Consider the following 21,456-nt stretch of genomic DNA (forward strand, 5'->3'; position numbering starts at 1 on the left):
CAGACATAAGACGGCGGCCACCCGGCCATTTTTGTCTGAGCTAGACATCACCCCGAAAACAAGATACGACCCCTGCTCCTGTCTGGCACGGCCCCTGTAAAAGCTGTCAGTTCGCATGGCTATGTCCATGCTATGTCCATGCAGCTGGACGGCATCGCCACTCGGCGCGCTGGCCTACACAAGGACTAAGAGCGCGCAGCACAGGGCCTACTACTCCGCGAGAACCTGCCGGGGGCAGCGGCAGCCTCGCTTGATTGACAGCGTCCAGGGCAGGCTGGCGTGACTGTGGCAGACAGTGCGCTGGGAGCATCGCCAGTGTAAGATGCTGCAACGGCTAGCCATCGATGCTGTGCCGCTGCAAGGCAACTCCCATATGCCAGCGGCACAGCGCGAGCCGTGTGGCTGCCGGCATTGGGGCCATGGTAACGCTGAGGCGGTCCTAGCCGCCCATGCCACAACATCACCACTTCTGGTACTGTGCGGTGGCCAAAGCCATGGTGGCTCAAATAAACGTGCACGGTCAGGATGCCTCACCCATTAGCCAGGCGCAGCTCTGGCTGGTGCAAGCCCCACCGGGCGATCAACAGTGCGTGTCTGTGGGATGTGGTTGTTATGGCGGCGCGGTCCGCCATGGAGCATGGCCTGGTGCGGCTGCGCGGGAAGCCGCGATCGGCAGCGGCCCGAGGGGAAGAGGTGGCGGCGGCAGCGGCAAACGGCTTGCATCTTCAGGGAGCGGCAAGAAAAGGGCCACAATGCAGGCCCTCGGACGAGAAAGATTGGTCATTTCCGGGGTGGCACACGCACCGCGTGGGGCTGCATACGGTCCCCGCATCTCGACAAGTACCCCTTCCCGGGGGGGGGGGGGTGGGTGGAGCCCCCCAAACGCTAGAAACTAGGCATTTTTGAGCCCCTGGATGCCGTGAGAACGTGGTTGGGGCCCTTCTCGCCAGCGGCGGCGGCCTAGCTACCCCTGGAAAATGCAAGCCCTGCAATAGCAGCAGCGACACTGGGGCAGCGACGGTAGCTAGAAGCAGCGGACGCGAATCCCGACCCTGAGGAGGTCCCGCCTATGCAGCTAACGCCGCCGCCACAAGGTGCCACCTCCGTCAAACTAGCGTGTGCTCGCGCAGTCGCATTCTTCTCGTCGCGTTGGCTCGCCCATGGAGGAAGGGGTGGAAGCCATAGTGGTCGCATCGAGTCCCCAGGGCGGGCCCGCCCGGGTTTACAAATAACTACAGAAGTGTTTCTTCCCCGACACCCTACAGGCGCGGGCTGGCATCCCTATCAAGTGAGCGCTGCACATCTTAGACTGAAGTATCTACTTAATACGCGGACCTGCAGAGTTAGCTGGTTTCATGCTGCCGCCGGCTGGGCGGCGGCCGTGGCCTTTGTTGGCTGGAGCGGCCGACGGCGCTGCTGGGGCGTGCGAACAGCTCCCTGGCTGCAGAAGGCCCGCTTGACGCTGGTGGCGGCGAGCCTGGCGGTGGCGCTTGGGCGGCTGAGGTGGGTCCGGACCCTGCTGTGGATGGTGGCGAGGGCGACTACGGGACCCTACGGGGCCGTCCTGTCCGCGGCGGAAGTCACGGCCCTGCTGGCTGACTTCGATGAGGCCCCCAGCCCTGGTGTGACCATCGAGGCGGTCCTGCAGCAGGCGCTGGGGGATGCAAGTGACCACTACGGGGTGTGCTGTCGTGGCATTGTGCGCAGTGCCCGTATTTTGTAGATGCCCTCAGGCCAGCGGCGTCTACGGAGCGTAGATGAACTAGATGAACCCTTCCCGCGGCATCTACGCCCGTAAAATGTTCCCAAGGGGGCAAGCCCCCAAACCCCCAAAACGTCTTCAGATACCGCCAAATCTGCGCCAAAACGTCTACACTTTGTAGGAGCGCGGCCCCAACCCCCCCCCCCAAATTCTCCACCTTCCGCGGATTTGGTGCAAATTTCAACGCGTAAATTGGATACGAGCACTGACTGTGCGCACTTTGATCCTGCGGTCCCTCCGTGGTGAAGTCTGCGCCTGAGACCGGGACTGGGTGGCGGACGGTAGCCCTCCCGCGTGCCCACGGGGCCTGGTGCTGCAGCTGCAGCCCAGCCGTGGTAGTGTGCATGTGTCAACTGTGGCTGTGTCAACAATCCACCATGTGCCCAGACGTAAGACGGCGGCCACCCGGCCGTTCTTGTTTGAGCTTGGAACCGGGCACGCCCCATAGTTCGCTAGGCTGTCCGCAAGTGTGCCACACCGGAGCACCTGTTACAACTGCCCACACCGCATTTCTGACAAGTGAACACACAACACGCGGTTGTAATGTTACCCCACGGGGCCTGGTGCTGCAGATGCTCGAGGTCGCGGCGTGCAGGGCCCTTCTAGTGTACCCGGTTTGGCAGCGTGTTGGTGCGTGTGTGCCTGTGTTTGGTTATGCGCCAGCGGTGCTTCCCATGCAGTAGCTGGTCTGCTTTGTTGTGGAGCCCGTGCGCACGGCCACTTGGTCCGGTGCGCAGATGTGGTAGTCGGGTAGCATAGGGCATAGGGCCCGGGGCCCGGTTCGTTTGCGTGGTGTTGGGGTGGGTGTGCCGGCACTCTGCTGTGTGTGCCTGCGGTGGTTCCCGTGCTTGCGGTCATGGCTCCTGCCTTAGTGTCTCCAGACCGGGGGGGGGGTAGGAAACAAAGTGCCAGACCCCATGCCCCGAAATCCCCCAAGCCCCCCTTAAGGGAATGTAACATCTGCATTCATAAGGAAATGACCGACCCACCCCCCCACGGACAAAGCCTTGTTGTTGAGGGGTTAAAACCCCTCCATCAAATACCAAAGTGGTGCCAATCGACTCCTCTTGACGAGCATTGTCACGCTGTGCCATCAGCGGTCCTGTTATGAGACTTCGGTCACAGGCGGGATCCCATCCATCCGAGGAAATCCCCTCGACCCAGCCCACCCCGCGCTCAACTCTCTACCGCGTGCCGCATGGACAATGTGCATTGGCAGCCTTGTTAGACGTAAATTCATGCGCACCAGCGCTAGAGAGCCCAGCCGTGGCAGTGCGCATGCGTCGACTGTGGGGACATGGGACGACATGTCCGCACCAGGACGCGCAACTTAGCACTCCCACGCTTTGTTTATGCTTGTTACGTCATAACGCGCACATATGGGCCTCGTACTGCTGCGTTTGGCCCCTAGTTATGCTTGCGGGGTGCTTCCGGAACTGTCCCGAAATCCGCCATTGGGATGGGCTCCCGAAACCCGCCGGACCACGACCGACCCCTCAACTGCGGCACACCCATTTCTGATAGCGAACACACAACACGCGGCTATCATGTTACCGCCCCCGACTAAAATTTTAGGTTGCTGAAGGAAGACTGTTAAGGCTGTCAGATGAGATTTCTGGCCCATGTGTTTTCCGCCGGTGTCGTCGACAAACCCGAAACGATGATGTGGGAGGTCCCATTCATCTATGATGAACTTGCTTTTCATTCCTCTTGACGCAATCTCAAAAATATGTATCGCAGCAGTTCAGAGCCAAATCTCGTTCATCGATCTGTGCTTTTGCACATGAAAGACGATTAGCATTACATAACGTGCGAGCCCGCATTCTTACTGCTGCTTTCCCCATTTCACCCATTGCGGTCATTCTACCGTTCATTCATCTAACTCTTCCAACCCAACGGGAGTCAATACAGCACACTTCTGTAGTCGTGTTGATGCTGTGGGGCTGTTACTTGTTTATTTCCGCTCTGAGTGTGCGTGGTGACCCCGACCTTTGAGGGCCTCGGTGGCCAAGCACACAGAATGATACTCTTTATTTCTCTCCTGTTACTTGCCACGAATGCTCCTGCCATGGCTGGAAACCATGCCCAGTTTATCCAGTCGGGGTACATTGCCAGCACACCGGGCTTGCACCTGCGCACTGCTGCCACAATCTGCGACTCCAGCATTTTCAAGTGCCGGCTTTGTCCACAGGACCAAACGGTTCTGCTCACGTCGCCAAAGAACCAGCAACTCTACACAGCACTGAATGATGACGCTTTCGCGAACACCTACTTCGCCCACACTGTTGGCTTAAGTGTTGTCTCACGCCCACGGCTCATTTCAACCTTCTATCTGCTGCGTGAGGCAATCCTTGCCGTGTGAGTTCGATCTTGCGCCCTTTATTAGCTTTCGCACTCGAGTTACACTCCTAGGTCCAGCTAACATTGTGTAGGTGTAGCATGGCATTGGTATCATCTAAAGCCTCCATGCTACTCACGCATGCCGGTGCAATGGACCTGCCCGCGCACCCCACCCTCAGGCCGGGCGACGTCGTCGAGACAGGTGTTTTCATGGGCGGCAGTGGCATCATGATGGCGAACGTCATGAAGGACTGGGATCCATGCGGCAGGAGGTACTTTGGCTTCGACTCATTCCAAGGCCTCCCGCAGCCTGTCAAGTGAGTGGGAGTTTGCCGGGAAGGGCTGGAAATACGTATGTAAATGCACACATTGGGGCCAGTCAGTACACACGGGCATCTCTGGGCACGTTGTCGGACAGACGCTGGCTAGGGTGCAGGCATTACTGAGGGGGTAAAAAGGGAGAATCACAGCCCCAGACCTCCGCGAATTCCACCCCAATGCATACGAGGCATGTATCATAGTGTGTGTATGGAGTCTGTGAAGGCGGGGGGCCAAAATATATTATGGGCTGGGGAACAACCCGGGCAAGCACGCATGGGCCCAAACCTGCAACTGACCAAACCGATATGTGTATTTTAGCCAGCAGACTAGCTGAATCTACTATTGTATATGTTAGAACGTAAAGAAAGTTAGACAGGGGCCCAGACTAGTCTGTCTGTCCCCACATTGAAAGAATGTTGCCGTGGAGGGCACGAGTTTCAGCATCCTTTGTTGCCGTCGGTTGATTAAGCGCGGCGTATGTTAGGACACTTGGACGAAGAGGAGGCCTCCTCGCGATCCCGACTCTAGGACAATAATGCCAGTCTCCAAAGGTCGCTTTGGGCCTAAGTCGCACTTTCACAGGCTTGATGGTAAAAAAATATTAGATTGAGCAAAGTACTGGAGCTGCAGGGTCCGTTGGCGCAAAGCACTTATCATAACATCTGTTTGCAGGACCGTTCGCAAACGTTATTATTTACTGACGTTTAGGATACATGTAGCATATAAAAGGCATTGCAACTTGTCCGAGCAGCTGACTCGGCCGCATGAGTGAGGGGAACATATTCGGCACGGTGCCGGCCTCCTCGTGTGCATGTGCCAGTTGCAAAAGCAAGTCTGCAAGCAAGCATGATGCATGCGAGTTTGGCAATCACTTTCATTCAAAGTATGAGGAAGCAGGTCTTCTGCAGGTCTTCCACACTGTGGGGTTATCTGGGGTTCTGTCAACACACAAATGCCCTTCTTCCCACTATCAGGGAGGATGCGCTTGGCACCACCAACATTGGTGCTCAGGGTCTTTTTGCTGCTGGAGTGGACATTGTCAAAGCCAACTTTGCCAAGCATGGAGTTGATGACCCAAAGTTGGTGCAGCTTATTCCTGGATGGTGCGTACAAAAGGCAATGCTGCTTTGCCCCAAGTTACCAGGCAGCATAGTTTCCCTGATACAGTTGGAAATATAATGTCTCGCTCCCTGAAAACAACACCCTGCATGCCCACCAGGTTTAATGAGTCACTGCCAACAGCTCCTGTGGATCACATTGCATTCCTGCGCCTGGACGGTGCGTATGTGGGCCTGCATCCTGGCCTGACCTCTACCAGCATTGACAACTTTGCTCACTTCGTTCAGGTGACCTGTACATCTCAACCTGGGAGGCACTCATCTACCTGTACCCTAAGGTATGCACCTGGCATACCTTTGTTTGGGTGGTTGTAAAGCACACACCACACACCACCCAACAGCTGCCAGTTTCAGCGTTGCACTTTTTGCACTGAGCCCCCGGAGCAAAGCACACCCCTGTCTGTGCATGCTGCCTGCAACCTGCAGCAGCCCACAATGCATGTGCAAACAGCAGTCAGAGAAGTACACAAGGGCAGGCTGGTTGCAGAGGCAGTGTATGAAATGACTTTACTACATGTCTTATCCTTACGAGGCATAGTATGTCAATGACAAGCAGCATGCCACAAGAATACTAAAAGTTTATGCTACACCTGAACCACCAAGCCTGCCTAAATGTGTTGCAGCACGGGGTCCCACGCCCAAGGATTGGCTAGCCGCTTGCAGTGCTGCGGAGGATGGGAATATGTGCCTTAGGGTAACAAGGACTCATGTGTGGAATGTTGTTGTGGCTGAGTTGTCAACATGGCAAAGCTGGGGACAAGGTGTGGTGGTGCCATGGGCATGGTGTTGGCATGCTTCCCAGCCCCTCACAGCCCTTGCCACACCCACTGCCCTGGGCTTGCAAGGGTGATGTTCATATCACTGTTACCCATCATCACACCCCTTGCTCTATCCTGGGCTGAGCCCATTTTCCAGCTGATATCAAACTGATACCCCTTGTTTGTTGCAACTCTTGGGCATCTGCATGATTGTCACTTGATAACTCAATTTTACAAAATTGAATGTGTGACTCTCCTCACACAGGTGGCTCCTGGTGGGCTCATCTATGTTGATGATTATGGCTCCTTCAATGGTTGCAAGGTTGCTGTGGACAAGTACAGGAGCATGCACAGAATCGCAGCACCACTGCACTGGATTCGTGAGCCTGGTAACTATGTTGAGGCTGTGTGGTGGCGCAAGGACTATGAAATACAGTATATGCAGGATTAAAAGGTACCTCTGCATTATTGGAAGGAGCCCTTAAATGTCAGTGTATGCCGTGATGTATGCAGCTTTCCGGCAAATGAACTTCGTTCATTTGTGTGTGCTGCTCTCGGATGGTAGAAGGGCAGCGGGATGCATGATGAGGGGCAGGAGGCAAACGTCACAGCAGGGGCAAGCAGGGTGTGTGTGACTGTTTGACTGTCGACCGCGGTGACGGGGAACAAGCTCTGAAGGTTGCCATAGCGCGGGATAGCTGTCAGGCGACTCTGCTGCAGGGTCATGTTGGTGTTTGCCGAGCGCTTGCAAGCCATGGCTAGACATTCCCGCATGCTGTTTGATACTTTTAAAATGTATTGTATGCAACATGTTTACATGAAATGTTTGGACTGTGCCATGAACGCGGCGGATGCAGGTGCAGGTGTTTGGGGCTGCATGTGTGCGTGCTGGTGCAGGTGCAGGTGCTGTAACAAGCAGAGACTCGACATGCACCTTTTGTGCCTTTGGGGTTATGACAGCTCCCAGGGTCCTTTACTGTACAGATAACACAGCACAACATTGCTCACCCGAGCTTGCAATATGGATATAAATAACTGCCACTCGAATCCACCTGTACAGTGGTGAGCCTATTTTTGGGCTGAGCCCCCTGAGTGAAGCGATCCAGGGGGGGCAATCCAGGCATCCTGCTCGGTATCAGGCGGTTTTCGGGCTGTTAGCTCCTGTAGCTGTAGCTGGGCTTGCGGTGTTGGGCTGGCATGCGATGATATAGCTGGGCCATAAGTGGTTGACTTTTTTTTGATTGGTCCCCCCCCCCCAGGATTGCACCTGTCCGTGCCTGCCTGCCTGCCTGCCTACGTCGACAAAAAGCGCCAAACTGGCACAAACCGCGAGCACCATGTATTAAATGAAAAATAGGCAGCAGGGAAAACTTGGCCGTAGCAAGAAGCGACCTCGCGAGTCCATACTTTCTTCAGTCCACGAGTAAGTGCGAGTACAGCTCTCGGGCCCTGAATATCTTACATCCATGTACCGTACGTTTAGCTTTTGTTGTTGGTTACAAGGTGGTGTGCACGAGCATGCGTGCTATCCTGTCCCTGTACCAGTGGCCCGGGCCGGTGGGCCCTTATAACGCCGGGAAACTTACTTTGTGCAACGAAGTTAGGCATGTTCGACTGTACTACTCAATGCCAACTACGTCAACTGCTAGCCCGTCAGCCTAGGTGATTAGGTGCCTTGGCACCGAATGCCCGCCCCTCCCTTCCATGGGGGCTTCAGCCCTGCTGCTCAAAACCCTTCGAAAGCTCCAAGTTGCTCCTTGCGCAGTGCACACCCTACGGACGTCAGGTAAGGCGCCACCACCACACCTGTGCTGCGGACCAGGCGTGCGGCCCTGATCAATGCGCTGCGTTCCTGGGGCGTCACCATCACCACGACGTTCCACACCTCCTGCCCTGCCGATTGCCACGCACGGACATAGCGTCCGCTCACCGATGTTTAGCTGATCACCACGCACCCCTGCAAACAAGGGGTGTCAGCTTTGTACAGCTGGAAAAAGGGCTGAGCCCCGGCGGAAGTAACGGGATGTGCGGGCACGCATGGTGGCCGCGTGTGAACCCTGCACAAAGCGGGGAACCGGGGGGAGGGGCCATGGGCCGCGTTGCACCGCGTGAACTTCTCATTTTGCAGCGCATTCTCGCTTGCTTGTGCACATTTGCAATTTTAATTCATATGCCAATTCGATGTGTCACTGCTTAGTCGCAGCCGAGAGTCCCGGGGACCTTTGCATCGGCGCACAAGTGCGTGTCCATTACATTCGCTGGGGCACCCGCGTGTCCGTGCCCCCCAATCCACGTCTGACTTCACACGACTTCTCCAGCTGCCTTCTGCATCCAGCTGCCTTATGGTCCCATCATTGCCCATCCTCGTCCCTGCCTCTCACCCGCCGTCACGCCGTCACGCTGTCCATTCTACATTGGCCCTCTACTACTGCATGTCACCGCCTGCTCCAGCTGCCGCCTGCTGCACCGCCGCCGCCTGCTCTAACGCCGCCGCCTGCTCCATGAGGTCCTTGATGTTCACGTGCGCCCCAATGGCGTAGTCGGCAGCCATCTTGGCGCAGATCCCGGAAGATATGGGGCCCAGGCAGGTGCTGAGCACCTGCTCCTGGTCTGCTGCGCTGATATCCCAAACGTGGTCGAGCTGCAGCTGCCCTGCGCTGATGCCGGCCCGTACCAGCTGCACCAGCTGGCCCCAGTAGTTGGGCCGGCGGAACGGAAAGGCCTCCCTGGCCACGCCCGGCGGCAGCAGCGCGTCCACGATCAGCGGCATATAAAGTCACGAGTGCGACACATTCGTTCCGTGCACGCGCAGCAGGAGCCGCGACCAGGTCGTGAAGTCATACGGCGGATCATCCCATGCGACTGCTGCGGCGTTGTAGCCAGGGAACAGCGTGCCGGAAGCCAGCGTGCCACTGTTGCCTGCAGTAGCGCCACGCCTCCGGCCCCGCCGGACATGAGTGTTGCCCTGGCGACCCCCGCCCCCTGCCACTGCCTCCTGCAACAGGCGCAGCCGCGGCCACTGCAGCTGGAGCCATGGCGGGATCACCGGTGCGTGTGCGCCGCGCAGGCCGCTGGTCCGCACCGCCGTCCCCAGCATCAGGCTCATCACGCGGGCGCCTGTGGCCGGCCACCTGGGTCACTTGCCCGCCGCCGCGCCCACCGCCGTGCCCGCCGCCGCGCCCGCCTTGCCGCCCTCCGCCGCGCCCGCCTTGCCGCCCTCCGCCGCTCCCTCCGCCGCCGCGCCCGCCGCCGCGTGCCGCCCTCCCACGCGCCCCGGCAGCAGCTGCCAGTGCCGGCACCACCGCACCAGCCTGCTCAGCCGCGTCCGCAACAGCCGCCCCTGGGGCTTCGGCCTGTGCACTGATTTGGCGCACGCGCGCGCGCTCCCAGGCAGCTGCCTCTGCCGCCGGTGGCAGTCGTGCCGCTGCTGGGTGCGTCTGGTAGATGGAGAGCAGGATGCTGGTCGCGGTGCGCGGAGCCGCTGCAGGCACCTCGGCAGTAGCCTCCACAGCCTCGCCACCCACAGCAACCGCCGCCGCTGCCGCCGCCATCCCACCGCCACCGTCCACTGCCACAGCGACGCCGCCATCGTGCGCACCCCTGCACCCCCTGCCGCCGCTGCCACCGTACCAACGCCCGCCGCGTTATCAGCAGCACGAGCTTCGTCGGCGGCGGCGATGGCGGCAGCAGTGGGCGCGACCGCCGCCTCCGCCTGCGCGTCTGCTGCGGCCTGCTCCTGCCGGAAGAGGGCAGACTTGGCGCGCAGCCGCTCGTACTCGGCACCGATTTGTGCGCTGACCTTCTCCAGGCTGGTGCTGGTGAAGCTGGACAGTGCCACGCCTGCAAGCGAGCGCACGCGGCTGAGTGCGACGTAGGCCTGGCCGTCGTCGAAGACGGACTTGCCCAGGTTGATGACGGCCTTCTGCAGCGACAGGCCCTGCGTCTTGTGGATGGTAAGCGCCCAGCAGAGCGCCAGCGGCTGTAGAAGCGGCTGGTGGCCCTGGCAATGGCCACAGGGGCGCTCGCTGGCTCTGGCTGCCGTCGCACCGCTGCCGCGCGCGCCCGCTCCAGGCGCCCCACGTCGGGGTCGTCAAACTGCACCAGCACCGCAGACACGGCCCCCTGGCTGAACTCGAAGCCCGTGACGCTGCCCTGCGCTCCGTTGACCAGCCCGTCCAGCGTGTGCACGTTGCGGCGCAGCATGACGCGCGCGCCGACGGCAAGCTTGACATGCGCACCCAGCCCTCCGCACATGTCGGCTGAGGTGGGCACGTCGCCAGCTTGGATGTCCTCACCCGGCTGCCCCGGCTCCGGCACTAGCTGGTCCTGAGCTGTGATGTCGTACAGAAGAACGCCCGGGCTGCTCACGAGCTCACTCAGGCGAGCGTTGTTGTACGCCTCGACGTCTGCTGTGAGCGAGAGGAGATGGGGGGGCGTTTGCAAAGTCGGCATCCAGCGCCTTGCCGCCGCTGGACACAGAGGCCAGCAGTCGCTCCTTCACGATGGCGCACGCGAGCTCCCACGCCCGCAGGTCCTCCGGGCTGCCGGTGCGCACGCCGAGCCGCAGCACGTTTAGGACAGCGGCCCACAGCGGGTCGCCTGCCTGCCGCTGGTTCTGCGTGAGCTCGAACATGTGAAACAGCTCACAGAACATGGCGGCGCCGTCGCGCGCGTCGGCGCAGGCCCTGCGCCCGCTGGAGCCCTGCCCGTCGAAGACGAAGGTGGCCTTCACCGGCGGCAGCTGCAAACAGAGGGCGCGGTGATGGCGAGGGTGTCAGTGCTGGGAAGTTGCAGGCGGGGACGTTGCAGGTAGCAGATTCGTCGTCCTCGCCCTCGCCGGGTCCTCCGCCACACATTACTGGACATGGCGGAGGGTGCCGCCCAGGCCCGCGCTCACCTGGTAGAAATCACCCAGCACGATGAGGTTGATGCCGCCGAACGGCCAGTGCTCGGGCGTGCCCATGATCTCTACGAGGCGGCGGTGGATGTGCCACAGCGTTGCAGCAGAGACCATGGAGATCTCGTCCACGATCAGGTAGCGCACACAAGCCCAGATCTGACGCAGCTCCTGGAGCCGGTTGGCGGACAGCGGCTCCCAGTGCACGCGCCTTGCCCCTGGGGGGATGAGACATGTGTAAGGGGTCGGCTGTGATGAACAGGCGCAGGGGCTGGGGTTGCGCTATGTGGAGCGAGGTGGCCCAGGGAGCATCGGCGCAGCCCCGCCGCATAGGACAGAAGTTGCGCACCTGACTCTCGGCAGTCCTCCACAGGCAGGCCCAGCGCGCGGTGGATGGTGGAGCCGCGGATGTTGAAGGCCGCCACGCCGGTCGGCGCGGTCAGGACGACCGGCTTACCCTCCAGGTGCGTCCGGCGCAGCATCTCCGTGACCAGCTTGATCAGGAAAGACTTGCCGGTGCCACCGCCGCCAGTCACGAACTCCAGCAGCTGACGAGGCGGGTCCTGCCCAGCGCGCGCCGCCTCCGCGGTTGCGTGCACGTGCCGGAACACTGCAGTGAACACCGCGCGCTGTTCAGGGCTCAACGCCTGCCGGCCGGCGTCGTAGGCCTCGCGCGTCATGCGCGCGCCAGCCGCCAGCACAGGCATGTCTCGCCCTGCAGCCGCAGCAGCCTGTGCGGCCACTGCGGCGCCGTCGTCGCCGCCACCAGCGCCGCCCTCCCTTTCGTCTCCCCCGTCCTCGCCACCGCCTCCGCCACCGCCGCCATCAGCACCATGGCCTCCGCCGCCGCCGCCGCCATCGGCGTCGAGCTCCTGGTCAACAGCGGCTCGAACGTGTGCCGGCAGCAGCTCCGGGTCGTAATACAGCGCCGTCGTGTCATCCTGTGCTGCTGCCTCCCCCGCGTCGGGATCCGCGTGGACCTGGTCTAGCACCAGGCCGCCAGCCTCCTCGTCCAACGCGCGCAGTCGCTCCACCTCCGCCTCTAGCGCGTCGGCGGCGGGGCCTGGGCGCACCGCAGACACGAACGCGGGGTTGCGCATGGCGGCACGGAAGGCGTCCAGCGCGCTGCCAAAGCCTGCTGTCAACGCCGCCTCGCTCCGCCACGGCTTGTGCAGGAACAGCTGCGCCCAGTAGTGCTTGTCGCCGTGGCTGTCCGCGGTCGTGCGCGGGTAGCAGCGCAGGACCGCCGGCTTGATGGGGCGGCGCTTGACGTAGAGCCGGAGTTGCTGGGGGCAGCTGCCATCGAACGGGGCGCTGAGCATGACCGAGTCCCTGGTCTGCGCGCGGCTGACGCTGAAGTCGGACAGGAACATGAAGACGCTGACGTCCTCCCAGCTGGCAGGCAGTGCGCTGCCGGGCATCACCTCTGGCCCAGTCTCCTGGTGGGCATTGTGGGCGAGGAGCGCCTCAATGCGTGCTGCACGCGAAGCCCCGGCAGCGGGCGGCGTTGGGCCGGCAGCTGCGGCGATGTTGCCCGTGCCTCCGCTCGTGCCGCCGCCAACACCGGCAGCAGCATCCGCGTGGGCAGCAGGCTGGTCCCGGGCAGCCGCCACCACCGCCTCCGCCTCCATCTCCGCCGGCACTGCCGCCGCCGCCACCGCCTCCGCCGGTACAGCCGCCACTGCCGGTGCGCCCGCCTCCATGGCGCCCGCGGCACCGGCATCCGCCGCGACGGCGGCCCGCTGGTGGCAGTGGGGGCAGAACCAGTGGCCTTTCGGCGCCTCCTCCAGTGGGGGGGCCAGGCAGCGGCCGTGGTAGCCGTAGGCGCAGTTCGCGGTGGAGCACAGCAGCATGAAGTTGGCGCCTGCGTCCGCGTCGGTGCTGTGGCACACCTCGCACGCGGTGTCCGCCTCCTCGTCGTGCGCTGCAGCAAGTGGTCTGCGCAGTGCCCGCGCGGCGCCAAGCGCGCCGGTCGAGCCCACAGGCCGCGCCGCGTAGTAGTCGTACTGGTTGGTGGCCAGCTGGACGGGGCGCTCGCCATCGGCAGTGGCCGCGAAGGCGTTGCGTGCCGCGATGCCGGGGCTGTCCTCCTTGGGCCTGGCGCACACCTTGACGGTGGAACGGCTGCTGCATCGGAGGTTGAGCGTGGACCCGATGAGCAGCCACGCCGCCTCCTGCATGGAGTACTCGCGCTTGCTCAGCTGCGCAGTGCAGGCGCGGCGTAGGACTGTCGCGGTCGGTGCGTCCTCGGGCATGCCCGCGACCGCCTCCTGCACCGTCTTCCGCGTGCCGTCGGTCTCCGCCTTGGTCAGGTAGGCAGTGACGTAGGCAGCGGCACCGGCGGCGTTGCCGACATACTGCAGGTCCATGTTGGCACCCCACAGGCACAGCAGCGCCGGCGAGTACGGGACGATGCTGCCATCACCATGACCGCGGGCAATGATGTAGGTGTCGCCGCGCCGCAGCCTGCGGTCGCCGTCCTGCCGCAGCCGCGTGGCCTCGCAGGGGTCCTTGTCGTAGAGGAAGCGACAGGGGCCGTCCAAGCCGCCGCAGGTGAAGGTGTGGCGGTGCACCTGGTAGCGCTTCACCAGGTCGTGCAGCACGGGGTGGGTAGCTCGGTCGGGCAGCTTGGCGGACACGTAGCGGTCGATGAAGGCAGGGGCGGCGGCCATACCCTCAACGGTGTCTATGTTGGGCGCGCCGCGCACCCACAGCAGCATGTGGATGTGGGGCGAGCCGCGCCGCTGCAGTTGTATGTGTGTGTGTGTGTGTGGGGGGTGCACATGAGTGCGCTGTGCCTAAATTCAATCGTAGGAACAGCATGGCGTGTCTCTTGCACTGCGCTGCACTGCCAACTCATGCGCACCAGGTCCCTGCTGCGGCTCTAATCAGGCAATAGTGTTGGTGCGGCACCCACCTGGAACTCCAACGCGCCAGAAGAAGTCCTGAACCTCGCCCAGGTAGTCAGGACACTCGATCATGGCCTTGAGCAGCGTCTCGAAGCGGTGGTTGAAGTGACGCGCCACGGTGACCTGGCAAGGCGGGGATGGGCAGGAAGGTGGCGAGTGCGGTTTCACTCGATTGAGTGGGGGCAGGTGGGGTTGAAGGACACGTGCTGGTGCCCGTGCTTTGACCCAGGCCGCGCAACCCGGGCGCCCCGCATGCAACCTCTCTCACCTGGTTCTCGCGGATGAGCTGGTACATCTCGCTTCGGCTGACGCTGTCCAACAGCGCATCTCGCCGCTGCTCCTCCGTTGCGCTGCCGTACGCCGCCTCGCTCAGCGCCTCACGAGCGCTAGCCTCTCGCTGTACCGATGTTGCGTGGTTGTACGCAGCCTCGCCAAGCGCCTGCCGTGCGCTAGCCTCGCGCTGGGCCGCCGTTGCGCTTAGGAACGCCGCCTCGCCCAGCGCCTGCCGCGCACTGTCATCCCGCTGCACTGGAGATGCGTCCATGAACGCGGCTGCGCCAAGCACCGCACGCGCGCTGGCTGCACGCTCGGGCGGCGTCGCTCGGTCGTACGCCGCTGCGCCCAGCGCCTCCTTGGCGCGACGTGCCCGCTCGCCGGGCGTGTGCATGAGCGCGAGCACGAGGTCATCCCAGCCCAGCTCGTTGGCGGAGAGCGTTAGGAACCAGGTGGGCGGGCCATGGCGAAGAGGTCGGAGGCGGCGTCAGCCCAGTAGGCAGGGGTGCCTCGGATGTTGCTGAGGATGGCGCGGGCAGTGGCTTCGATGTTGCCAAAGTCATCAGCACCCGCCGCCGCCTCGTTCTCCTCCTCCTCCTCCTGCTGGCCAGGCGCCGCCCGAGTACAGGTTCCACCGCCCGGGCCTGCCGCCAGCCAGCAGAGCAGCGGCTGGCCTGGGCGGTGCTGCCTCACCAGCAGCGGCAGGGTCCGGTACAGCAGCGTCCTGGCGGCGGTGCTGTCGGTGAAGCGCAGCGACCTGCCGGCGGAGCGTGTTGAGCCTCGGGGCGCGCCCGTTCTGCTGGATGCGCAGGCTGACGCTGATCTGGTTGCGCAGCTGCAGGTACACGGAGAGGCTGACCGCCCATGCCAGGTACACTGGCAGCTGGAAGCAGGGGTCGGCGTTCTGCACGCGGTTGGTGAAGTAGGCCGCGATGCCGATGGGCTGCTCCCGGTTGGTGCAGAAGTGGTTGGTGCCGTAGGGGTACAGGTTGGGGAAGGCGGCCGGCTCCAGGTCAGGGTGAGCATGGATGCTGAGCACTCCACCGGTGCGGGTGGTGATGGTTGTGGCCATGGTCCGCTCCTCCCGCGCCCGAGCGGCCCGCCCTGCCCGGGTTGTTGCGGTGTGGAGCGCGTCGCGCGGCAGCACCGGGTTGGCGTCCGCCATCACAACGTCTACTGGCGGCAGCGGCGGCTCCGGGGCCACTGTGGCTCGCGCGTCTGCGCCGCCACCGCTGGCGTCCTCCTCACCATCGCCCACATTCCCAGCCGCAACTGCGCCGCGATGGAGTGCAGCGCCGACGATGGCGCCAGCAACCGCAGCGGCCGCGCCTTGTGCACCGGCGGTGGCAATGAGCCGGTCCAGCCGCATTGCGTTGGCCGGCTCAAGGCCCGCCGCTGCCGGAGCGTTGCCGCCGGCGCGCTGCTGCGCCACGCCGCCAGATGTCCCTGGCACGGTGCCGGGAGATGGCTCGAGGCCTGCCGGGCTGTCGTGGGGCACAGCGACCTGGTGGTTGTGAGCGCAGCCGCGGCTGCAGTCGGGCCGCGGCCCAAACAGCCTTAGCTCCGGCGGCAGCGCGCGGCCCGCGGCTTGCCGCGGCTCGTCGGCATCGCTGTCGACGCCATCGTCCTCAAGCCCGGGCAGCTCGGCGACGTCCGCGGGGACCGCCCGTGCCACGGGGGCGTCAGCCAGCCCGGCAGGTGCTGCTACCGCATCCAAGCCAGCTCCAGACGCCAGCCGGCGCAAACGGCGGCGAGCTGGCGCCCTCAGAGCCCCACTGGGCTGCTCCACAGCTGGTGCCAGCGGTGAGTGTGCTGGTGCGAGTGCGCCATTGCTCTCGCCAGCATCCGCATCCGCATCTGCATCACCAGCTGCCCTGTTGCCCGCGTCCTCAGCGGCCCGCCTACACGCCCGCAACGCCGCCACTCGCCCTCGCACAAGTCTCGGAGCTGCGGCGGCAGCTCCTGTACCGCCAGGCTGTTCGCCACGCAGGTTTTGGGCATCTGACCGCGCTTGAGGGCTTCGAGGCAGGCACAGCACAGCTTATAGCTTGTGCGCTGTGTGCCATCGTCAGCTGCGGCCTGTCCGCCAGCACCCGCCGCCGCCGCCTGGCCGTGTGGCCCGTGGCGGCCACGGCCACGGCTGCGGCCACCAGTGCAGCCACCAGTGCGGCCGCGAAGGGCAGCCCGGCGCGGCCGCTGCTGCATGGGCTCAGCTGCCGGTGGGGCCTCCTCCGCCTCCAGCTCCGCCTCCAACCCGACGCCGCCGCCCGCGTCAGCCTCGGCGCCAACAGGGTCAGCGTCCACCGCGCCGTCAGCTGCGTAAGCACCAACGCCGCGCTCCAGCTCGTCTAGCTCGTCCCGGTCACGGTCGGTGCCGAGGTCGCCGGCACCGCGCAGAAGCCGAAACAGCGTGGAGCATGCGACCTGCAGTGGCAGGGGCGGGGGAGTGAGGTGAGAGCATGCGGTAACCCACGAGCGTAGCATGTAGCATTTACGCGCAGCTGCAGTGTCTTGAAGTAAGGATGAGGACATGCTCCAACTGTCCATGCACAACATGGCTGAGTGCATACATGCCGCATCCCCCACCATGAGCACAGGGCCAACTTCACACCGCTTCCTAGTTGTGTATGTAGCCATTCCAGCTTTCAAGGACACCCGGCAGCGACCTGGTTGAGTAGCCCTGGCGTGCTCACCGGGTGCTCCGTGACCGTGACACCGGCCCTGTAGAAGCAGCGGTTGCAGCACTCGCAGACGTGGTCGCACGACTCCTCGAATCTGCGCTTGATGGCCGGACCCCGCTCCGTGCTGGCTGTGAAGCGCTGTCGTGCACGGCGCTGCCGGCGTGCGTCTGCTTCCCCCGCCCGCTGCTCCTCGTCCATGCCCTCCCGCCGCGCCGCCTCAGCGGCGGCCCGCGCGTCCCGGCGCTCCTGCTGCTGCTGGGCGGGCATCACTGCAACACGCGCCGCCTCTGCTGCGGCTTGCGCGGCGCGGTACTGCGCCCGCTGCTCCTCATCCATGCCCTCCCGCCGCTCCGCCTCTGCTGCGGCTTGCGCGGCGCGGTACTGCGCCCGCTGCTCCTCATCCATGCCCTCCCGCCGCTCCGCCTCTGCTGCGGCTTGCGCGGCGCGGTACTGCGCCCGCTGCTCCCCGTCCATGCCCTCCCGCCGCTCTGCCTCTGCTGCGGCTTGCGCGGCGCGGTACTGCGCCCGCTGCTCCTCGTCCATGCCCTCCCGCCGCTCCGCCTCTGCTGCGGCTTGCGCGGCGCGGTACTGCGCCCGCTGCTCCCCGTCCATGCCCTCCCGCCGCTCTGCCTCTGCTGCGGCTTGCGCGGCGCGGTACTGCGCCTGCTGCTCCTCGTCCATGCCCTCCCGCCGCTCTGCCTCTGCTGCGGCTTGCGCGGCGCGGTACTGCGCCCGCTGCTCCTCGTCCATGCCCTCCCGCCGCTCCGCCTCTGCTGCGGCATGTGCAGCCAGGTGCTGCCGTTGCTGCACTGCGTTCATGCCTGCCTGCCGGCGGCGCCGCTGCACAGCATCCCGTTCTCGCTCGTCCGTGCCCAAGCTGCGGCGGCGTTTGCGAGGTGGCTCCACAGCACCAGGATCAGCCAGCGGGGCCGTGCCAGCCCTGCCATGCGTGCGCCCGCGCCCCCGCCCGTGCCCCCTGCCCCTGCCCCGCCCACGCCCACGCTGCACTGGTGGCTCCAGTGGAAACGGTGGGAGCGCAAAGTCCTCGTCAGCTGCATCTGGGGGCGTCGCAGTGATGACTGCTGGTGCTAGCGCTCCTGTACATAGGGGCAAATTCCGCAACCGGCGACATTGAACATCAGACTTTGAATTTAGCTGGTTTGGACCGCGGTGTCAACCCATTAATCTGAAAGCTCGCCCGACACCACAGTAGGGTCCGGGCACAGTCCTTGCTTGCCAACCCTACCTGCCGCCGAACCGCTTGCTGCAGCTGGCGCGGCTCCTACAGCAACGGGACGGGCAGCTCCGCTGACAGCGCCTGCCAACGCAAAGGCGAGGAGGCCAGCGCCCACCAGCTGCTGTGGGTCGGGGACGGCACCATTGCCGCCTGGAAGGCAGAAGAGAGAAACGGCGGTGTAAGCGTGGGCGCCTCCTCCCAGGCCCCATTCCTGGTACATGGCACTCACCGTGGGGGTCGGCATGGGCAGCCGGCTGATGTGGGTCAGGGTTGGCAGGCGGTGCCGTCATTACTGCAGGGTCAAGCGGTGAGATTCAGTTAAGCTTAAGCGGTGCAAGCGCCCAGCCCAAACGCCCCATACATGCGCCAGCCTCATACCTTGTGTCCCAGAGCACAGCCGCCGACGTAGCACGGGGTCGTTTGCAAGGCCGGCAGCAGCAGCTGCAGCGGGCGCCGCGTGAGTGCGAGCGCGCAGCATGGACAGGGCGTTGTAGGTGGCCGAGATGACCACCGCTGCCTCCATGAGCGGGCCCGTGCTCCTCGCCGCTGCTCCCAGGGGCGGTGTCGGTGCCCGTGACACCCAGCCGCTCCACAAATGGAGGGGGCGGCGGCGGCGGGCCCGCTGGTGGCGGCGGTGGCGGGCCTGCTGCAGGTCAGCGCAAGTCGGCGCAAGAGGGCGAGAAGTTTTGCGCGCGCTACCCACCTGCGCAAACTGGCGCGCACGCATCCGCCGTCGGCGCAGCAGCTGCATGTTGCTGAGCGTATGGCCAGAATGGATTGAGCGCTGGGTCGTCGTGCACGAGCGCCGACAGACCGCGCCCTAAGCCCCGGCCGCCGCGACCGCGGACCCGGCCGCGATTGCCACCCCGCGCAGGGCTGTTGGTCATTACGGCATTTTGGGGAAATCTTTGTCAGAAATAGCAGCGCTGCAGCAGGCTCTGTTTGGTGAAGGTGACTGGTGAAGGCAAATGCGCGGCATACCCTTGCCCGGGTTTCCCGCCGCTCTGCTCCCCCTGCATGCGCCCAGAATTGCACCCGCCCATCCCGCCCATCCCGCCCACCACTCTTCCCACTCTTTGCTTCCTGCGCGAAGCCCAAATGGCCCCGACTGTGGTGCTCACCGTGCCGCTCACCATGCTCCACGGGTGACTCCGGTCGCGTGGCTGACTCCTGGACGCGTTGACTCCACGCGGTGAACACCAGCTTCTTAAGCTTGTTGTTGACGTGTTGAGTGATTGATTTGGTTGCATAAAGACTCGCGCCCACGGAGCAACACCAACCCTTGCACCGCGTTGTGGCCCTCAGCCTACAACGGCACCATCCCTCGCTGCGCCCATGGACCATGCTCACAGCCCGCCCTGACGTCCGACCCATGGGATGCCAGTTGCCGGGCGACTTGCAGCGCATCTATGAGGCTTTGGGCCATCTCCCGCCTGTGAGAGCGGTGAGGACGCCGCCACCAGCGCCAGGTGATTGGTGCTGGGCAGCACCATTGTGGGGCAAGCCGCTCCTTCCTGAGGGTGACCTCACCCGACGGCCTGGCCTTGAGGCGCACCAAACACGCCTCACGGCGTGTCGCCCCCTGCGCATGTAGGTGACTTGGTGCAAGCACTGACAGCGGCGGCAGCATGGCGCGCAACACGGCCAGTGGGAGCGACTGGGGGTGTGGCATGGGAGGAATGGGTGCGGCAGCACCTTGACCCGGAGACACAGCTACACGAGCAGCCGGCGCTCGAGGGCCTGAAGTAGCCTTGCAGCAGACATACCAGAGGCCTGGCTGGCAGCAGCACGTGCAGTACAGGAACGGCTCCAGGCTGGGTTGGGCCCCGCCCCGCCCTTGGAGTCGGCAGTGGTTCGGCTGATCATGCCTTGCCTTGGCTGGAGGGTACCTGGCATGCAGCAACCCCTGGTGCTGGAGAAACTGTCTGTACGTGTTGCTACCGTCATGCAGCTGGGAGACATCGGGGTAGCCCGCAGTCAATTGCACACGGCTTATGCAGCTGAGGCGCGCGAGACACCACCAGCAGCCGCCCCACAACGCTGGATTCCCCCCTTCGACAGGCTTTGTTGGATACGCTGGGAGAACGCCCACAAGGAGACAGCTTGGCGGGTGTCAATCGACAGCATTGGCATTGCCGGTAACACGCATCTCACACATGCACCTGGTCTGGCGCCGTGTGGATGCGGTGTGACGCCAACCGACAGCCCCAGGCTACACACGTTTTGGCAGTGCGCAGAAGCTCAGGCGGTTGTGCAGCAGCTCGCAGCGCAGCTTGCGGCCCCGCCCACCAGGGAGCAGGTGTGGTTGTTTGAGGCCCCGACTGGCGTGCAACAAGCAGTGTGGGATGTGGTGGCTATGGCGGCGTTAGCGGCCATGGAGAGGAGGAGGTGCGTGCTGTACGCCGCAAGCCGCCGTGGCCTAGCCAACGCTGCTGCAATAACCTCTAGAGGGCCAGTTGCCGCAGCAGCAGCAGACGCAGCAACAGCTGCAAAAACAGGCTTCAACACAGACGGACACCCAACAAGTGATTGACACGGCAGTGATCGACTTGTGGGGTTGCTTAAAATCCTTCACAGCACTGGGAGTGCTGCGGAAGGGCTGGGATCAAGTGGGCGCACAGAATCCTTTCTTGAGCGTAGTAAACGGCCAGTTGCGCTGTCATGCAGGTATGAACACGGAACAACCCGCTCAGGCCATCACGGACAGGGACAAGGACAAAGCACGGTTCGGCAGGTGCAAGGGGGTGGGCTAGAGAGGGTCAGGCTTCCTGTTTTTGTTTTATGTTTGTGGTTGGGCTGGGGGGGTTCGCCAGGGCCAGCAATGCAGGGTGTGGTTTCCGCCAGGGAGCGGCCCAGTCTGGTCCTTTTGAGGGGGCTTGGTAAGCTTGCTTTATGCGCCCTAAGCACCTTGCATTCCCTCTGTTGTGCCACGGGTGGCTTTTGTGGCGGGGCGGCCTGGTGTGTGTTTCTGGCCTTGGCGGGCGGTGTTTTCCTGGCATGTGTTTTGGTCTGGTGTGTACGTGTGGTGTGGTGTGAAGGAGGCAGTTGTGTCTGCCCCTCTGAGGCTCCACCCTAGCGTGCTGGCTGCTGTGCTTTCTTTTGGTGGAGAAGGCATGAGCCTTGTGTCTCCGTGTCTCTTTAGTCTTGACCAGGACTGGGG

At 63.5% G+C, this 21,456-nt stretch overlaps 3 protein-coding genes across 6 annotated transcripts; 1 reads left to right on the top strand and 2 right to left on the bottom strand.

Moving 5' to 3' along the window:
- The first annotated feature begins 3,484 nt into the window (after positions 1–3,484).
- Positions 3,485–7,546, top strand: CHLRE_09g417350v5 (uncharacterized protein). Its single transcript, XM_043066397.1, has 6 exons — positions 3,485–4,120; positions 4,282–4,419; positions 5,398–5,526; positions 5,643–5,701; positions 5,770–5,819; positions 6,565–7,546. Exons 1-6 carry the CDS (start codon positions 3,831–3,833, stop codon positions 6,748–6,750), a joined length of 852 nt encoding a protein of 283 aa, XP_042921693.1. The 5' UTR covers positions 3,485–3,830; the 3' UTR covers positions 6,751–7,546.
- Positions 7,547–7,783: 237 nt separating this feature from the next.
- Positions 7,784–14,824, bottom strand: CHLRE_09g417400v5 (uncharacterized protein). Of its 2 annotated transcripts, XM_043066398.1 has the most exons (9): positions 14,374–14,824; positions 14,114–14,228; positions 14,034–14,044; positions 11,546–13,940; positions 11,197–11,414; positions 10,764–11,040; positions 10,347–10,708; positions 8,681–10,290; positions 7,784–8,356 (listed from the first exon to the last, which is right to left on the bottom strand). In XM_043066398.1, the coding sequence occupies exons 1-8, from the start codon at positions 14,770–14,772 to the stop codon at positions 9,436–9,438; spliced, it is 4,632 nt and encodes a 1,543-aa protein (XP_042921695.1). In that variant the 5' UTR covers positions 14,773–14,824; the 3' UTR covers positions 7,784–8,356; positions 8,681–9,435. The 2 variants fall into 2 exon arrangements, with proteins under 2 accessions (XP_042921695.1, XP_042921694.1); XM_043066399.1 differs by having other exon boundaries at positions 7,784–10,290.
- A 64-nt stretch (positions 14,825–14,888) lies between these two features.
- On the bottom strand, positions 14,889–19,474 carry CHLRE_09g417401v5 (uncharacterized protein). 3 transcript variants are annotated; one of them, XM_043066401.1, is made up of 8 exons: positions 19,430–19,474; positions 19,000–19,172; positions 18,675–18,939; positions 18,526–18,588; positions 18,306–18,446; positions 17,072–18,156; positions 16,452–16,802; positions 14,889–16,353 (listed from the first exon to the last, which is right to left on the bottom strand). In XM_043066401.1, exons 2-8 carry the CDS (start codon positions 19,045–19,047, stop codon positions 14,941–14,943), a joined length of 3,366 nt encoding a protein of 1,121 aa, XP_042921697.1. In that variant the 5' UTR covers positions 19,048–19,172; positions 19,430–19,474; the 3' UTR covers positions 14,889–14,940. The 3 variants fall into 3 exon arrangements, with proteins under 3 accessions (XP_042921697.1, XP_042921696.1, XP_042921698.1); XM_043066402.1 differs by having other exon boundaries at positions 19,418–19,474; XM_043066400.1 differs by having other exon boundaries at positions 18,675–18,942; positions 19,418–19,474.
- Between the last annotated feature and the right edge of the window lie 1,982 nt (positions 19,475–21,456).

This window comes from Chlamydomonas reinhardtii, chromosome 9, assembly GCF_000002595.2.
Source record: "Chlamydomonas reinhardtii strain CC-503 cw92 mt+ chromosome 9, whole genome shotgun sequence".
Classification (NCBI taxonomy): Eukaryota; Viridiplantae; Chlorophyta; class Chlorophyceae; order Chlamydomonadales; family Chlamydomonadaceae; genus Chlamydomonas; species Chlamydomonas reinhardtii.